Source organism: Gopherus flavomarginatus, chromosome 11 (assembly GCF_025201925.1).
Source record: "Gopherus flavomarginatus isolate rGopFla2 chromosome 11, rGopFla2.mat.asm, whole genome shotgun sequence".
Classification (NCBI taxonomy): Eukaryota; Metazoa; Chordata; order Testudines; family Testudinidae; genus Gopherus; species Gopherus flavomarginatus.
In genome coordinates, this window is record NC_066627.1 from 47,376,567 (window position 1) to 47,394,580 (window position 18,014).

The window sequence follows — 18,014 nt, forward strand, 5'->3', positions numbered from 1 at the left end:
TTTACACATTTTAACATTATGGCAAAAATTAAGTCTTACAGAACCCCATCACGTCTATGGAGTAGGTGTAATTATACAATGGTCTGGTGAGCAGGAAATCTCGAAATGAATTTGCAAGGCAGACAGAAGGAATATATTGTCTTATCAGGAGAGAATCGACCCCAAATGGTTTTTCTTGTGTTGCTTCAGATTTGTGTGTGTGAAATGATTGATGACAACTAACATGAGTCCTTGCTCCTGAAATAGATTCATCTTCTCTGGAAACAGCTGTTCTCTAAGCATGTATCCTTAGTATATCAGAATCCTTATTCTGCAGAAAATGATCTAGGAAAAGTCCGCAGATATCCAAGCCAGAAAGCTATTGGTTTCATATCCCAGAGGTCTTTATAACAAAAATGCCAGACTTAAAAAGAGGTGAAAGGAAACAGTAAGACAAGGGCTGCTGGTGCAGCTATCACCCTGGGTTCTCGTAGTGTGTGAAACTGTGGAGTTTCCCTTTGAGGTGCTGGAAGTCAGGCCTCTGATCTGGACTGAGGTGCCAGCACTTGCGCATGATTTCATAGAGCATGGGTGGGCACTTTGGTGGGCAGGACATCTGGAAACCTGTTTGGACTTTTTGGCAAACCTCACTGTTACTCATACCTACAAATAAGGAAGAAAAAGTGTGTTAGAAGCATCACCACATAACCCAAGTGCAGCCAGAATAACAATGGGAATCCAGTATCTTTGGGGGTAAGTGCCATTATTCCTTCTTGAAGCATATTTGTAGGCACTTGGGAAAGTGGCTGGGATATAAATTGCCATGCTCACTTCCGCCCTGAGTTACACTTGTGAAAGTCAGCAGGAAATATGCTGGTGTAACTGCGGGCAGAAAGGAGAGTTTAACCTTGCTTTATACTGTGGGTGCAATCAGGAGAGTGTTTTCCCAAGCTTTGATACCTGTAACGTGTGTATCTTGTCAGCACAAGAGTGGGGTGAAAATTTTTGACATTTATTTTCAGTGAAGAATGTAGATTTGGTAACATCGAAACGTGCATTCAGGTCAGTTTCATCAAATAGTTTCTGTTCAAAAACAACTTTTAAAAAATGCCAAAAGAACCAAAATGTTTCATTTAGAAAATCACAAATAAAATGTATGGATCTTCCCATTTGAAGAGACATTTTGTTTCAAAATTTCCTTTGATTATCTTATTTAAAAAAAATTAAAAACTTTTCCAAAATGCTCAAAATCAAAGCAATTTTCTTTCCTTTTTCGGAATAGCTAAAAATCCATTATTTGCACAGCTCTAGTCATCATGGCTTCTTGCCAATAACTCTACCTTGGGCTCCAGACCAAACACAAAGCAGGTGCTTTCCACGATATCTCGTGAAATGAAACTTCTGCTGTGTGCAACTCCTTGCTATTCAGGCACAATACCTGGATATGGAATCTGTCCATAGGTGATAATTTCATACAGAAGGATCCCAAAAGACCAAACGTCGGACTTGGTGGAATAGCGTCCATGCGAAATGGCCTCAGGGGCTGTCCATTTATAGGGGATATTCCTGGAGTAAGACAAGTACACATCATCCTACAAACACAAAGGATTTGTGATTAAAAGGAGAGGTAGATACAGCTCCTGGAAGCAGGACTCTGCTCCCTCCAGAGGTCAAAAATCGGTGCCATTCGATTTGGACTGAAGGAAACAAAACTGGGATTTTACAGTAGGTGAGACTGGCTAACTGCTCTCCAAGGATCAGGCATGAGACCAGTCTGAAAAACTGGGCAAAGCAGAAAGAGAGGAATCACCCTCCCACATTAGCTGAGGAGCTCCTCCGTGCAGTCCACATCAGCCCAGCATAATATTCCATGACTGTCCCACAATCTCCACAGAGATCCCATCCTTGGCCTTCTCCCTACGTGCTACTGGGCAGGGAGCCTCGACAGGATGGCTTCACATCCCGTATTGTCTCCATATCCTGCCCCCAACTCTTGGCCAGTGCAACCCCACTGGTTCCGCAGCAACCAGGCCTTCTGCAACCACAGAAAACTGGGAGGCACTTGGCCGTAAGAGATTATTAGTGTATTCGGCATTGATGTTGTTTTGGGGTTGAGAAGCACCTGCTGTGGAAAGCTTCTCCCAGCTCCTGATCATTGGATCCATTCCAACCCACCTAATTCTACAATACTACTTCACCTCTTGTCACCCTCTGAGTTGAATGGAATTACTCACATAGGTAAACACTATCCTGCATGAGAATGGGTTGCAGAATCAGGCTCTGAGACAATTCCTTTGCAAATACGCCTGTTGCTCCATTAATTTGTGTGTCCAAAGTTAGCCACATTTTAACATTACTCAGAGGGGAATGTATTCAGAGCACCCCATGGAGTAAATTCACTGGTTGCATGGGGATAACTGTGAGCAGATTATGGCTCATGGTTATTAACCATCAGTGGGCCTCAGTTATGTTATCTTAAGCTCACTGAGGGATTCATCAGGGTCTAGTAATCACATTTCATTACTTCCCCCTTCCAAACCAACCGTTGTCAGCCCTGAATTGATTGACAATACCTTGATAAGCCTGGCCAGGCCAAAGTCACCCACTTTGCAGATGTTGTTTTCTCCAACAAGAATATTTCTAGCAGCTAAATCTCGGTGAACAAAATTCTGAGACTCTAAGTAGCACATCCCATCAGCCACCTGGGATGCCATGTCAACCAAATCGGTCATTTCCAGATGCTCCCTTTCTGACTCTGACAAAAAGTGAAAAAAAGATCCTTCTATCATTATCTAGCTCCAATGGCCATATGGATCAAAGACAGGAAAATAGCTCTGGGTGGTGGAAGGCACACTGTGGTGAAAAGGCAAAGCAAGATCTTAGCTGGTCATGGAAGCCTGTGTAGATGTCACATAGGGATAAGAGCATACTCATATGTTAAATTTAATTTCAGTCAAAAAGTTTCAGAGAGTTCCAGAGGTAGAGCAGTATATATCTCATATCTCTTCCATCATCTGATAAAATAGGCTTGGTTTTGTATTTGACAAGTTGAAGCATGTGAGAAAAAAAGATAGAAGAATTCCAAAGGCATAAAGATATCCAATTTTCAGAGATTTTAAACTTGACATTTTTCAAATTTTGAAATTTAGACAAAATTTCCAGCTTTGATAAAAACAATAGTAAAAATATTGAAAAAAGTCAGCAAATTTTTACCTTTTTTTTCTACCAGCATAAATTTTAACCATTTTTTCTCCCCACAATATAAATGTATCCAAAGATTGGGGGGAAAAAATCAAAACATCTCTAGAAACGCCCCTTACACCAACACAATCAATCTCTGTATTGCACTTCTTTGGATGACAAAAGCTGACATCACTGAATTTAGTGAATCAATTCCATCCCTGCTGTTGTTAAAACCAATGATGGATGAACAGCAGGGATGAAATTGTGCCTCTCACTTTTCCCCACAATTAAATTATCTCCGCCATTGAAAAGTATCAGGTAATCACTGACATGGGTTTAGTATCTTCCCGCCAAAATTGTCTTGGGCTAAAATTTTCAAAAGCGACTAAGTCACTTAGGACCCTAAATTTCTTTTTAAAAAGTGACTTAGGCCCCGAGCCTCAAAGGTATTTAGGTGCTTAACTCCCATGGGTGTAGGGACCTAAAATACCTTTGAAAAACTGGACCTTAGGAGTCCAATGAGAGACTTAGCTTCTTAAGACACTGAGGTGGTTTCAAAAAGTGAACCCTGGGTCACTTTCCACCTGCTTAATCCCAGAACCTTGAAGTATCTGTGGTTCCAAGAGACTAGACCACCATTTTAAAAAATGTCCACCAATTATTTTGGAGGCCTCAGCTGTTGGGTGCCCTACACGAGACAGCTACTGCCTGAACTACCACACTTGTCATTGCTTCACCTACCACTAGATCAGTCATACTTGTTCCAGAGACAGCTCCTTCCTGGAGATCATCCTCTAGTTTTTATTCCCTCTTTTTAACCTAAGTTTGTATCATCGCTGTAAATTAGGGAAGAAGGGAAGAGGGTGGCTTCAAGATCAAACCTTTCTCCACTCACCATGGCTTGAAGTCACCAGGGAGCACCACTACTCTGCCTTACCTCGGAGAAAATCTAGCAGGTTTCCTTTGAGCATGAGCTCGGTGATGATGTAGACAGGATCTCCAACAGAAGAGATGGCATAGAGGGAGAGGATGTGCTTGTGCCTCAGATTCTTCATCACCTCGATTTCATTCTTGAAAGTGGCCTGGTATGTCAGGTCAGCTGCAAAGGACCCGTGCAAGAAAAGAGAATGGGAAGGAATGAGGTGCTTTAATAGAGATCTTTACATTGAATTACCTCTTCCAAGTCCAAGAGGCTACTGGCAGAAACCTAAGAGATATGGAGACAAGGGCATTCATGTCCGTCCTAAAGCAATAAGAATACTTGGACAAAGAAAATTGTCCCACTAACACCCCTTTTGTAGATAAGAGATGTGGAATCCTAAAGTAGGGCATTTCACAGAGCTAGTCTCTGGTGTTACTCTTGAGGTGACAATATTAATACTGTTGCCCCTTTTCGACCGAGGCAGCTAGTCAAATTTCAGGGCCGTGAAGATGTTCCAGTTGGAAGCAGAAATTGATGGAGTCTGGCGTTTTCTTTGATGCAATCTTGTTTATTTACAAGGAAATAGTCCAAAGTCCTGCATCTCCGAATGCAGGAGGAGTCAAGAACCAAAGGAGCGGTGTCTTAGCTTACAGCCCCAAGCCTTTTTAGCCAACACCAGGCTCAAAAGCACTCTCTCTAGCTTTTCCAGGGTCACCTTGGGCTCATCTCAGTGAAAAGCCCCTCTGCTCTGCCCACCCAGCTTAAAACTCCTAGGGGGGTTCACAACCCCTGTTGTCTTAGGGGAGGCACTTGTGCTTAACTTATCCTGAGAGTTGTGTTATTTGAAGGGTGCATTCGCACCCCATCTCAAAGAGGTTTGTGACCCATTCAGTCACCCCTACTTCTCAGCATACCAATATTGTGACTGGTGAGACACAGCAGAGCCAGGGAGAAGTGAGAGAGTGATCTTATTGGGTGCTGGGAAGTGGATGGGCGTAAGCCCTAGGCTAATTAAGACATGGCTCCTTGTATAGTAGGGAAGGTTACTACAGGTTAATTAGAGCACCTGTATTCAATTAGGGCCCTGTCAGGAACCTAATAAAAAACCCTGCTTCAGGCAGGCAGGATGGTGTGAGGAAGGAGAGAGGACTTGAGTTTGGAGGTGTGTTGCTGAGAATTAAAAGACCAGAGAATGGGAGGAAGGGATACCTTGCCCCAGTAGGGCAGGGAGACTCCCTCCCTCAGTGTCAAGGACCGAGGGTAACCCTACCCAAGGGGGAAGAGGGTAAGAAACCCACAGGGGTTGAGAGTAGCTAGGGCTCAGAGTGAGGAGCAAACCCAGACCCCTTCCCTGCTTCTCTCCTCTACCACCTTCTCGGGCCATTAGCGCGGACCTCAGCACCCCAAGAACAGGGGTAAGGGACGGTGTCCTAGCGCTCCCCACCAAGAAAAGTGTGGGACCCACCATACCAGCATTGGCCATTTTGCCACACTGGGTATCAGCTTTAGGACCTTGCATGGAGTCACGGGACTTTAGTGACTCATTTTGGCAGCTGGACCAAGTGGGACTTATTATCTCCATCTCAGGACTACTAAGCCATGCCCTGATGGTCACAAAGGAAGTGTTTTTCAACCATGTTGGCTCAATTAGCTTCACACAAGCGAAAAGCTCTCTCAATACTCATTAAGAAGATGTAGGCTAACACACTTAAATCCATAGAACTGGCTGGCTTTTAACCTAGGGTAGCCTTTCTGGAGTCAGAGAAAGCAGGAGGAAAGCCTTTCAGAGAGAAACCCTAGAAACAGCCTGCTCAGAGTTGGGGCTACACTCCATGTTGTAGATACAGGCCTGCCTCAGGGCTTTGTTATTATATAAGGCAAGCCTCAGGGTAGGGGGTGAGTTTGCACCATAACCACTGTGGTTACAAATACTTTGCATTTCTTCATGACCCTTTAAAAAAATAACGACTGAGGACCCTCTACCACAGAGTTGAAGGCAGCTCTACAGTGACACTACCCTACCCATGCAGCAAGGCATCCTGGGAGTTGTAGTTCCCAGTGGCACTCTTGCAATTATAAACCAGAGAAAAGAATGCTGGGAAATGGAGCAGGAATATAAATGCTCTCCATTTCCATCTCCTGCCTATAATAATCTTCTGTTGACAGGTAGGAGAGGCCTGCTGCCGCAGTGATGGGGTCTTTGCTGAGAGGAAATCAGGGAAGGAGGCTAGAAGGGGCTGTGGGAAGCACTCTGAGAAAGATCCAGGGAAGATCCAAGAAGCAGGCAGGACTCCGGAACGATGGGGTATGTTCTTTGTTTGGGAGCGGGCTGTGTGAGAAGCACTGGACTCAGGGGTGAAGGCTTAGACTTGGGTTGGAACAGCTGTTTGTTGTCAATGGACTCTCGTTATCCTGAAAAGGGTACAGTTGTGGTTTGGCGAGTGCTTGAGAGTAGCCAGACAGTGGGGGAAGCTGAAGCTGCAAAGAGAAGACAAGCCACCACTACACTCTCTAGATAAAGAGCACAAGCATCCCCCCAGAATAAAAGCTCTCACCTTTGGGGATTGTTTTAATTGCAACTTTGACCTTGTTTTTCCAGTATCCTTCATAAACTTCTCCAAAGTATCCAGCTCCCAGCCTCTTGATGAAACTGAATTCTTCTCTGGGTCTTTCCCAGTCATCCCAGTGAGGCAGAGGCTCTTGTTCTTGCTAGATTAAACAACAACAAAACAACTTTATAATGTTTCAGCCTGAGAAAGTCCATCAGGGGAAATAACGGAGATATACGTTCACCACTGACAGCCAGGCCAGCAGGTGCCTGAAGGTCTGGCTAGAACAACATGAATGATGTGTTATGATCAGTGCTCTCTGCGAGGGCTGATGGACCAATCGAGCAGGGTGATCGCTGTGATTATAAATCCAGAGAAAGGGTGTTATATTCGCTCTACGCCAGTCGGTGACAACAAGATGTTCCAGGATATATGCTCCTCCAATGTGTCATTACCATGGAAGTACTCAGATACCATGGAGATGTTTGCAGACCTCATTGAGGGGAATTATGTAAGCAACTAGATAATTAGACCATTTGGGGCAGGGCAACACATGTTTTTCCACTTGCAAAAATGCCACCTTTTCTTTCTTTACTTTCTCTTTTGCAGCCTGAAAGGCAGCATCCACAAGCATAAACCCCATGCCACTTCACCAAGGAAAAGTGTTTTTTCTATCAAAAACAAATGAGACTTCACTATCTAGAGAGCAAAGCTGCACCCCAGGCCAAGTTCCTAATTGCGCTTGGGTGAAATAGTCACAACTGGAAATTATTTTTCCCCTAGGGTGAAATCTATGATTTTTTGTTGCCAAATCTCAGGTTTCTAACATGAATATCCATGAAGCAAAGGCTGGTTTCTTGGCTGACTTCTCTACAAGTGTCCTATTTGCGAGACAAAACTTCTTCATTGCATCCTCCTTCTGCTGCAGTGAGGCATGTGTGCACAGGCAGCAGTGAAGAGGTTAAGGAATGATCTATGTATCAGCTGCTATTTCCATGTCACTGAGTGAGCATAAGAGACGCTACATGCTTCCTTAGTCCAATGACATAGATGCAGACTCCCCAGATAACACTCAATCTTCCACCCACACAAAGTTCTAATATACACCCAAACCACCTGCCAATCTGAGATGCTATCCTATACCTTGCTCCTTCAGTCTCCCTTGCCATTTCTTGACATGCTTATGCATTAATTTGCCATCATCCTGAGGGTAACTCCCCTGACTTCAATATTTACACCAGGGATTGATTTTTGCTAAGCAAATTTGATTTCTATAGTTGCTGATCTTACAGAATGGACAGTGACTAATAGGATGTATGTACAACATTGAAAGAACTTCTATAATACTCCTGGGGAATTCTGCACCAAAAAATTAAAAATTCTGCAAAATTCTCCATATTTTGTCAAAATAACCCAGTATAATCATGCCAGTTTCAATTATTTTAGTAATTTATTTAAACTGCAGTACAGAAAAAAAATCACAACAACAATCCAGCATTTCCTAAACACATGAAAGTTACACTGCAAATACTTGGTAACCAATACCCTGCATTCCAGTTATAATCTGGATTTTCATTGAAATTACATTACAGAACACCAAACAGCAAAATAAAAATAAAGTAGAATGTCACTTTAAATTGCTCCGACTTTCACACATGAAAGTCATTCATTTTTGCTAATTGTACAGTGAAAAACTTCTCTTTCCATCTGCAGGGTTTGAGACAGCATTTATACAGTTCAAGGCCAATTTGGCGATATTTGGAATCTTCTCTTTCACCGAAAGCCAAAACACTTGGAGGTTTACAAAAATAGGTTTACTTTGAATAGCTTCAAGCACAATCTTTTCCCTGTACAGTTTTAGCTCCTGTTCAGTTACCTCAGAAAAACCAGGTATTGCTTGAAAATTCTCACATAGTGTACTGGCAAGATATAAACACAATGAGGATCAAATAACCTACAAGCCTTCAGAAAATTCAGACCTGGTTGTCCAAAGGACAAATATTTGTCAAGCTTCATGGAATGCCTCTTTAAAGAGAGCTAGAAAGGCAAGTCTTTCAACAGGAGATAAGTTTCCCCTAAATTTGAAAAACTCTGAGGTGCTTTCTGAAGGGAGCTCTAGACGTGAACTGCAATATATCTGCCATTCTTCCAGAAGGTCAAATGCTTTAACAGTGCAATGCTTCCTGCTCTCAAATGCCAGATTTAAACTGAGAATTTGTTCACCTTTCTGTGCTAGAAAAACGATCTGTACAAAAGCGATTTGTACTTTGGATCATTCAGCATTATCTGAATAGTTGGCACAGAAACTGAGGAGTTGCTGTTGCTCTCGTCACTGAAGAACTCTTTGTAGAACTGAAAGTTCTTAGAGTGATACTGAATATCATGGACCCAGATGTTCCCATGTGTTCTACCTGGCTGGAAGGCATGGATGCTTTTGCATCTGGAGACTCCTCTTGTAGTTTCTGGTTAATGAAACGGTCATACCTCACTTTCCTACTACTAGAGTTATAGAACATGTTTTTGAAGCACTTTACATGTGTATCAACCAGCTGAAAAGGCTTTCGAAATGATTCACCAATTAAATTAACAATATGTGCTAAACAGGTGATAGGTACAGAATTTGGAAACAGCGTAGAGAAAACAGAATTAAATGCCTTTTTCATGCAACTAACATTGTCAGTATCAATTATGAAAACATTTTCATAATCAAGCTGGTACTCATTTCCTGCTTTGACTACAGCCTGTGAAACAGCTGACTGATTAACAGCATCTAAAAACACTTTATCCACCAAAAAAGAGTTAACATGCCCCTGGCAAGCAGGTTCTAATGGTGCAAACAGTACAGTCAAAGATAACAGCGATTTTCTTATCTTTAAGCTTCAGTTTTAAGTTTTCCTTTTCTTTGAGGTACACTTTGGGTGAGTGTCTCAGTCAGTTATGTCCTATCAGGAATAGCACCACCATTCCAGACCCTGCTGTCAAGAAAATCTCGCATAAGTGGGTGGTCAGTCTTCGACATAGGGATGTTGGCACCCGCTAGTGTCTTCGCTCATGCTGTACAAATCTGAAAGTAGAGAAGTTAGGTAAGTCTTGAGTAAGCACCAATGTTTATTATTCATGTAACATCTTTAATCTTAGATTAATACATTTATTCACATTATATTTAGTTCCAAATGTCTAGATTTTAATTTAGATTTATAGTATAGTATATGATCACATGATTCCATATATATTGTAATATTTAGTTATTTGGCTTATGTCTCTATTCAAGGAGATAACAAAAGTGCATTATTAAATTACAGTCGACTGTAGAACATCACGTGAAAGTGCAAAAGTGGCAGTGTAGAGTGTATTATCATCAACAGAAAACTGACCATAGTTATCACTTAAAAAAAGTTTAAAAACAGAGCTGTCTATTCAAGATCTCTGAGCAAGTGAAGAGACCCCATCGCTATATCTCTTCTAAGCTACTTATCTTATTTTTCTATATTTTAAGATTTTCTGATATTTCCACTCACCTGCACATGTTCTTTCTCCGCCTGTGCTTTGTTTTTCAGCGTACGTGTTTCTGCCTTCTTCTTGAGCCATATCGTCCTTCAGTTTGGGGTTTTTTTTAAGGCAAAATGATCAACAAATTACAGAACATCGGTCATGACTGAGAACAACATTGCAGGATGCGCAAAATAATTTGTCCCCCTCTAGGTGCAGTTTTGCAGGGAATTCTCAAGCATGAGAAGTTGGCGTGGCCGTTTTCAGTGCAGGATGTGAAAGCCATTCATGTCATGCACAAAAATGAATATCCCTTTGGTAACTTCATCTCGACCTGGCTGGCTACTCCATGCAGTGCTTGGTTCCGACTGTCCTGACATTTTCTTGACTGCTTGACAAATGTTTTATTTGCCGTCAGTGTCTTTTTTTTTTAAATGGGTAAGTAACATAGATCCTGAGCTGCAATCTAACTCCATTGTGCCACTTGGGCAGAGGAAAAAAGCAAGAAACCACATAGCTCTTCCTAGCTGAGGATTCCCTTCCTCTCGTTTACAATAAGGCACCTTTACACCACCTTGGCAATGTAAAGGAGCCTTAAAACGTTTACACCTGTTTTATGCTGCTGAGGGAATTGATTAAGAATGGGAATAGAATAGAATCATAGAATAGAATATCAGGGTTGGAAAGGACCTCAGGAGGTCATCTAGTCCAACCCCTGCTCAAAGCAGGACCAATCTCCAACTAAATCATCCCAGCCAGGGCTTTGTCAAGCTTGACTTTAAAAATCTCTAAGGAAGGAGATTCCGCCACCTCCCTAGGGAACCCATTCCAGTGCTTCACCACCCTTCTAGTGAAAAAGTTTTTCCTAATATCCAACCTAAACCTCCCCCACTGCAACTTGAGACCATTGCTCCTTGTTCTGTCATCTGCTACCACTGAGAACAGCCAAGCTCCATCCTCTTTGGAACCCCCTTTCAGGTAGTTGAAACCAGTTATCAAATCCCCCCTCATTCTTCTCCTCTGCAGACTAAACAATCCCAGTTCCCTCAGGCTCTCCTCATAAGTCATGTGCTCCAGCCCCCTAATCATTTTGGTTGCCCTCTGCTGGACTGTTTCCAGTTTTTCCACATCCTTCTTGTAGTGTGGGGCCCAAAACTGGACACAGTACTCCAGATGAGGCCTCACCCAATGTCAAATAGAGGGGAATGATCACATTCCTTGATCTGCTGGCAATGCCCCTACTTATACAGCCCAAAATGCCATTAGCCTTCTTGAGGGGATAGAGCTTGCCTTGAGCCTACCTCCAAACAACCTGAAGCTCTAGCCCTCCATGCCAGGTGTGTGGCAATAGCCTCTCTCGCTCATTCAGTCACATGCACGCCCAGCCCTGTCTGCCTGGCAGTGATTGATGTCTCCCCACGCACGCCCAGCCCTGCTCCCCGTGCAGTGAATTACATCTCCACCGGTTGCTCCAGGGTCTCAAAGAGAGATGTCCAGGCTGCCTGGGAAGGGGCACGTGTCCCCCGCAGATTTCTTTGCTTCCCCATTTTTCTGTGGGGAGCAAAGAAATCTGCAGAGGATATGAATTCTGTATGCGTGCAGTGGGGCAGAATTCCCCCAGGAGTATATAACATATGTGTAGTCACTGGATGGCAGTGTTTAGTTGGCACTAAGTGTGCATTTCTGGGTCAGGGGCTGATTTAGTTACTCATTTGCAGATTTATAAGGCCAGAAAGGACCATTGTGACTAACAAGCGTGATCTCCTGGATAACACAGGCCATGAGTCTTCCCAGGAGCAGCGCCAGGGTTTTTGGCGCCCTAGGTGGGGGTCCTTCTGCACTCGCGGTCTTCAGAGCACTTCGGTGGTGGGTCCCGGAACGAGTGAAGGACCCGCTGCAGAATTGCCGCCTGAGACCTGGAGCGCGGAAGGACCCCCCACTGCCGAATTGCCGCTCCCCCAAATCCTGGCACCCTAGGCGACCGCCTAGGTTGCCTAAATGGAAGCACTGGCCCTGGGTCTTCCCTGAATTAATTTCTGTTTGAACGAGAGCATATTTTTTAGAAAAAACATCCAATCTGGATTTTAAAATTGCCAGTCATGGGGACTCCACCACAGATCTTGGTAAGGTGTTCTACTGTTAAAAAAATATGGTGCTTTATTTACAGTCTGAATCTGTCTAAACTTCATCGTCCAGCCATTAGCTCTTGTTATACCTTTGTCTGCTAGATTGAAGAGCCCATTATCAAAGTTTTGTTCCCCATGCAGGTACGTACAGACTTTGATCAAGCCACCCCTTAGCCATCTCTTTGTTAAGCTAAACAGATTGATTTCCTAGAGTCTATCACTATAAGCCATGTTATCCAATTCTTTAATCATTCTTGTGGATCTTATAGACTCATAGACTTTAAGGCCAGACGGGACCATTGTGATCATCTAGTCTGACCTCTTGCACATTGCAGGCCACAGAACCTCACCCACACACTCCAGTCACAGATCCCTGAGCTCTGGCTGAGTTCCTGAAGTCATAGAATCATACCACTGGAAGGACCTCGAGAGGTCATCTAGTCCAGTCCCCTGCACACATGGCAGGACTAAGTATTATCTAGACCATGGTATCTCTCTCATGATATAAGTGTGACAACTCATGTATCACCTAACAATAGGAATACGTAGGGCCAGATTTGCAAAGATATTTATTCACCTGAAGATGCAGGTAAGTGCCTAGAGGGATTTTACAAAAATGCCTAAACAGATTAGGCATCTAACGTCTATTGATTTGAATGGGAGTTAGGGGCTTAACCTGTTTAACAGCTCTTGAAAACGCTACTATGTGCTTATCTGCACCTCCAGGCTCTAAAATACCTTTGAAATCTGGCTGTCGGTGCTTATATGGCATCTACCTCCTAATGATTTTACAAAAGTGGGTATTATTCTTCTCATGTTACAAATTGAGAAACTGAGGCACAGGTAGGTTTCAGGACATGCCCAAAGTCAGAGAGTCGGTGACAGAGTCAGGAATAGCATCTATGTCTTCTGATTTCAAGTCCCTTGGTCTAATGAATAGATTTTAAGATCTCCGGTAGAACACAAACCAGAGAATTTTACCCTGTGATCGAGCCCATCTGACCTCCTGTATAACACAGGCCATAAAATTTCACCCCGTCACCCCTGTACTGAGCCCATCTGACCTCCAGGCCTGCATGCAAGAAGACGTCAAGCTTGCCCTGCCATATCCTGACTCACGCACCAACTAACACTCCTACCACAAGCATCATCCTGGCAGTTCTTGGCTGGCTCAGATTTACCTTCCAGCAGGGGATTGTCAGTCTCAGGCCATGGGAAAGATTCTTCGCTTTGTAATGCTCCACTAGGCTGAGCAGATCCGGGAAGGAGAGCGCAGCGTTCATGTAGAGGTTCCCCTGGGAGTTCCGCCAGATCTTGTAGTGCCTCACAATTGAGTCATCCCGAACTGGGAAATTAAGGAGGAGAGGCGGGAGGAGCACACAATGCAAAACAGTCATTAAATATGTTGCTACCTTCCCGTTCCAGTAACTGACACCATGCCAGGAGGCAAGAAGTCATTCCTCACACACCTGTCATGGGTGGGGGGAAAGGTTTGGATCTGTACAGGGTCTGCCTGCTGCCGGCGCCTGGGTTTCAGAATCGAATGGGGTGATCCCTCACTAAAATCACCAATTTACTTTAACTTAAGGCCTGGTTGTCAGAGGTGCTGAACAATCTGTCACTCTCACTGACTGCAGAGTTGTGGGTGCTCAGCACCTTGGGAAATAAAGCCCTTGGTGTAATGGTGATTGGAATCCCTGGAGACAGAGAATATGTCTAACTTAAAAGTGTCTATAAAGCACCTTGCTCACTAAAATAAACCAAATACGTAACCATCTCGAACGTGTCTTAGTGAGGACTAGCAATGCATTCAGGAATTTTAGTCAGTTCCCTTCAAACACTGCCAATGCTTGCAGAGAAGAATCCAGTGTCCTCTTATCTTGTGTTTCTGATCCTTGTTCCCTGCTGCACATTGACTCAGTGCACACCTCTGTTAGACATATGCCCTCCAGGAAGTCTTCCTGGAACTCACAAGCCCCGGATTCAGCTGGAACTATGGGTTTTTTTTAAAAGGTTTAAATACATTTACATTTAAAGCCCTGACCTTAACTTAAATCACTCATTACTGGCAACCTTCCAAGTTATTTTTGCTCTGTTTCCTGGTAGGTACTGTCCTGAGATTTCATGTAGCCGCAGGAGATTAACCACTGGAACTGCAGACTGCAAACTTCACTGCTGTCTTCCTGTAACAGAGAGGCTCAGAATCCTCATTTCTAGCAGCTGTCCAAGCAGTTGGCTCAAAGGAACAACTTTCAATGTGTTTGATCTGGGATGGAGGAGGGGAAGTAGTATGTGATTTCTGTATTATGGAATGGAGAGTGATCACATATGGTTTCTTAAAAGAGACATGCCAGCCTGCTAAGCACATTTCTTTCCAAAATGTTTGTACCTACCCAGATCACTATCTATGAAAGAAATGGGTGAAAGAGGTATTGGGGTATCTTCAGCATCTGACAGAGCTTTGTTTGTGGTCAGTTTCACCAATTCCCTGGAGTAACAAGCTAAACAATTTCACAGGAAAATGCCTTATTAATAGCAACAGGTGGAGCAGAAAAACTCATTACTTCTTTCAAAGGAATTTAAAAAAGAAATCAAGACATTCCACTGAATGCAAGGGCACTCTATCTGAAAGGGCAAGGTTCTTCCAATTTAGCCAATTCAAAAAAATGGATAGTGTCTCTTTAGTATGGCTGGCTCCTGTGAAGTTGCTAAATATCCAGAAAAGGAAATTCCATATTCAGTGGTCTAGGCAAAAGGGCTGGTGTTTTGTTACTGAAGGTGGGTCAGAAGGAGGGAGAGAAATAGTTAGACTTACCTGAAAGCACGTAGTCAGTATCTTTTTTCTCACTGATTCGGATTAGAAAGGCCCCCGTCTTGTTCTTTTCTGACAGCAGCCTGTGTAATGACTCGGAACGCGAGATCTGCCCAAAAAACCAGCTGGAGGAGGAGATAAAATAAATGTGTGTTGAGATGGAGTCTCCCTAGAGTGTCAGCACACCTGGGGATCTCTGCATGAACCCATTGGAACAACTCCATGGCCACCTAGAGACCTCGGTGTGTTGCTGTTCTGCATCCCCCAACCACAAAGAACCTGCTTCAGGGGACAGGACTCTGCTCCCCCACTCCATCAACACACCCCTCAAGCTAAGGAAGGTCCAGTCTCTTTCTGCATCTATGACTTCTTTTGGGGTTGCTGCATTGTCTTTGTGGCGCACCAGCTCCCAGCTCCCTGGACATAAATTCATGCCATGAGGTTTAGCACCAGAGTGGCTGCTGGTGGAGAGCTTCCTCCTGCTGGCTTACCCGCTGGCTAATCATATTCCACAGGACCCCACTAGTTCATCACAGGGGTCCAGGCTGCACTAGCCACTGGTTAATCGGCCCCATTAACCCTATGGATGAGTTCGCTTTACAAGTTATTTAAGTTACAGAAGTTGGTTAACAAAGAGCATGAGCCAGTCACTGGTGGGAAGTGGTGTCCCCACCCGCTTTTCATACACACCTTCAATGTCTCTCTGGGATTCACAGTCAAAGAGTAGGGGACCAGGCTTCCCAGGACCCTTCACCTGCTTTGCACCACCTTGGTGAGGCAAAACAGCCATAAATGAAGCTTGTTGACCTGAGGTTATGCCTGGTCTGGGACACTGGCATGGCACAAAGAAGGCAGCCAGAGCAGGTCGATGACTCAGGCCCTAGATACCTAGCCCTCCCTACTTCCCTTTCCAGAGGCTGTCCTTGCCATCCAGTGCTGGGTGTATGGGCGTCAGACACAGGTTCTCTTTGGCCTTGCCTTGTGGGATGCTGCCCCGGCATTTCATTGTAACCCAAATCTTTGTAAAAGGGCTGTAGTTTCCTATACAGAACCAAGCCACTATCTACGGCTCAGGCTCAGAGACTGACACCAAGCTGCTTGGTGTAGCTAGACTGCCATTTGGCTAACAAATGCAAAGCCCTCTTATCTTCCAGCATTAAACAGTGGTTAAGATTCCTTATCCCGGCAAGGTTTTACTTACGGTTCTGCCTCCATTGTCTCCTGCTCAGCTAAGTAATTGTAAGGAACATAACCTTCGGCTAGGATCCTGTTCGAGCTGTCGACTTTCCTGGCCCACCACCATTCTCCTTCTTGCCTGATGACCTGGAAGAGGTCTCCTGCCCGGAAGCTGATTTCTGTCCGTGTTCTAGCATCAAAGTCCCAGAGGCTGGTGTACAGAGGACTGGTTCCAAGCCTGGAATTCATGCTACCGGGTAGAGGAGCTGAATTATGGCAGGAGTTAGGTCTCCCCACAGCAGAGCCAACGTCGACGAGGTTCTTATAGTTTTCCAGCCATGAGCTCTTTAAAAAGCTGTGCCGAGCAGCCCTGGAATGCTTGTCTCCAGCTGCCTTCCAAAGGTGTCTGTGTAACTCTGCCAACGTATCTCATTGGAGACAGGTCAGATGGTACCTGCCAGGAGCAGACTTTGCAATAACGCCCTCTGTACATCATCTTTTTTATAGCTAAATTGCAGCCCTGCCCTTAAGCCACGCCTCTGTTGGCAACAAAAGGACAGAGGAAGCCAAGTGAATTGCTGCCAGGTCTCAGATGGGTGCAGGGCACCAACCCCATGAAGCAAGCAGGGCTGCCTAGCTAAAGGCCAGAGGTGGAGAGGCCATGGGTGACACGAAGAGGGTTCACCTTTGGGTACCTAAAATCTGCACTGCAATCAGGAGGTGTGATTGACGCATGTGCAGACATACAAGACCTACCTTTAACTAGCTCACATACTAATAGCAGTGATGCTGTGGCAGGACGGACTTCATCCCGGGCTCTGCAAGCCCACTGGGACCCGGGTATCATTTGGATGGCTAGCTGTGTTGTCATGGCTTCATTGCTAGTGGTCTCCAGGCTAGTTAGATTGCAAGCACACCCCGATTGCAGTGTAGCCGTCCCCTGGGTGAATTTCACCCAGCTGTAGACTGCTACATGGGAGAGGGGAAGGGGTGGGAAAGGGGAAAAACAGTGATGCTAGGAGAGAAGAGAGGGAGACGAATTTATAGAGAAAGACGAGGGTCAAGGAGGTTAAAAAGGGAGGAAGGGAAGAGAGAGAAAATGGGGAAAGGGGCGAAGGGGAGGGGAATAGGGAATGAAATGAAATTTTAGAGGGTTAGTGTTGATTCTTGAGTCAGCCTGAGCATTTCAGGCATGTTAAAAAGGCAGTTATTGCATGTGACATATAAGGGTGTAAAGGCAATATCCTGTCCTCCATTTTGGGGCAAGGAGCTATGGTCAATGTCTCTCGCATTCCCCCAAAACAGAGGCCAGGAGGATATTGTCTTACATCATTATCTGCCATATGTAATAACTGCTCCATAAAAGTCACTCAGCTGTATGTGCAGTCCCACTTTCATGGGATCCCACTCCCCTGTGCCTTTTATGGGACCTGATCCAATTCTCATTGAAGTCAATGGAATACTTCCTGTTGACTGTGCTGGACGGGGTCCATACAGGGCTTTTCACCTGTAGAGCTCACAACATGTAGCCTAGACAAACCTACTATAAGGTGTGTGCACAACTGGCTGGAAAATCACACTCAAAGAAGGGGTATCAATGGTTTACAGTCCAGCATTAGGGGAAACTGAGGCAAAAGGAAGTCATTTTTTAATTCTAATCCTGGCCTCCAAAGCAAAGCACTTGCAACTCCTCCCAGGGTGGTATTCTCCACAAACTTTATAAGTGTATTCTCTATCCTATTATCCAGACAGATCCCTGAGGGACCCCCATTGATTTG

General features: G+C 44.4%; 1 protein-coding gene across 1 annotated transcript; it reads right to left on the reverse strand.

Annotated features, from left to right (window-relative positions):
* Nucleotides 1-454: 454 nt before the first annotated feature.
* Nucleotides 455-16,826, reverse strand: PTK6 (protein tyrosine kinase 6). The gene is made up of 8 exons (XM_050918724.1): nucleotides 16,262-16,826; nucleotides 15,064-15,185; nucleotides 13,430-13,593; nucleotides 6,640-6,793; nucleotides 4,100-4,261; nucleotides 2,553-2,734; nucleotides 1,418-1,571; nucleotides 455-642 (listed from the first exon to the last, which is right to left on the reverse strand). The coding sequence occupies exons 1-8, from the start codon at nucleotides 16,483-16,485 to the stop codon at nucleotides 455-457; spliced, it is 1,350 nt and encodes a 449-aa protein (XP_050774681.1). The 5' UTR covers nucleotides 16,486-16,826.
* Nucleotides 16,827-18,014: the final 1,188 nt, after the last annotated feature.

Coding starts and splice junctions, on each gene's coding strand:
- PTK6 (XM_050918724.1), bottom strand. CDS start 16,485: ATGAATTCCAGGCTTGGAACCAGTCCTCTGTACACCAGCCTCTGGGAC. Junction 4,262..6,639: donor AATTAAAACAATCCCCAAAG/GTGAGAGCTTTT, acceptor GGTCCTTTGCAG/CTGACCTGACATACCAGGCC. Junction 643..1,417: donor TGGACAGATTCCATATCCAG/GTATTGTGCCTG, acceptor CCTTATTTGTAG/GTATGAGTAACAGTGAGGTT.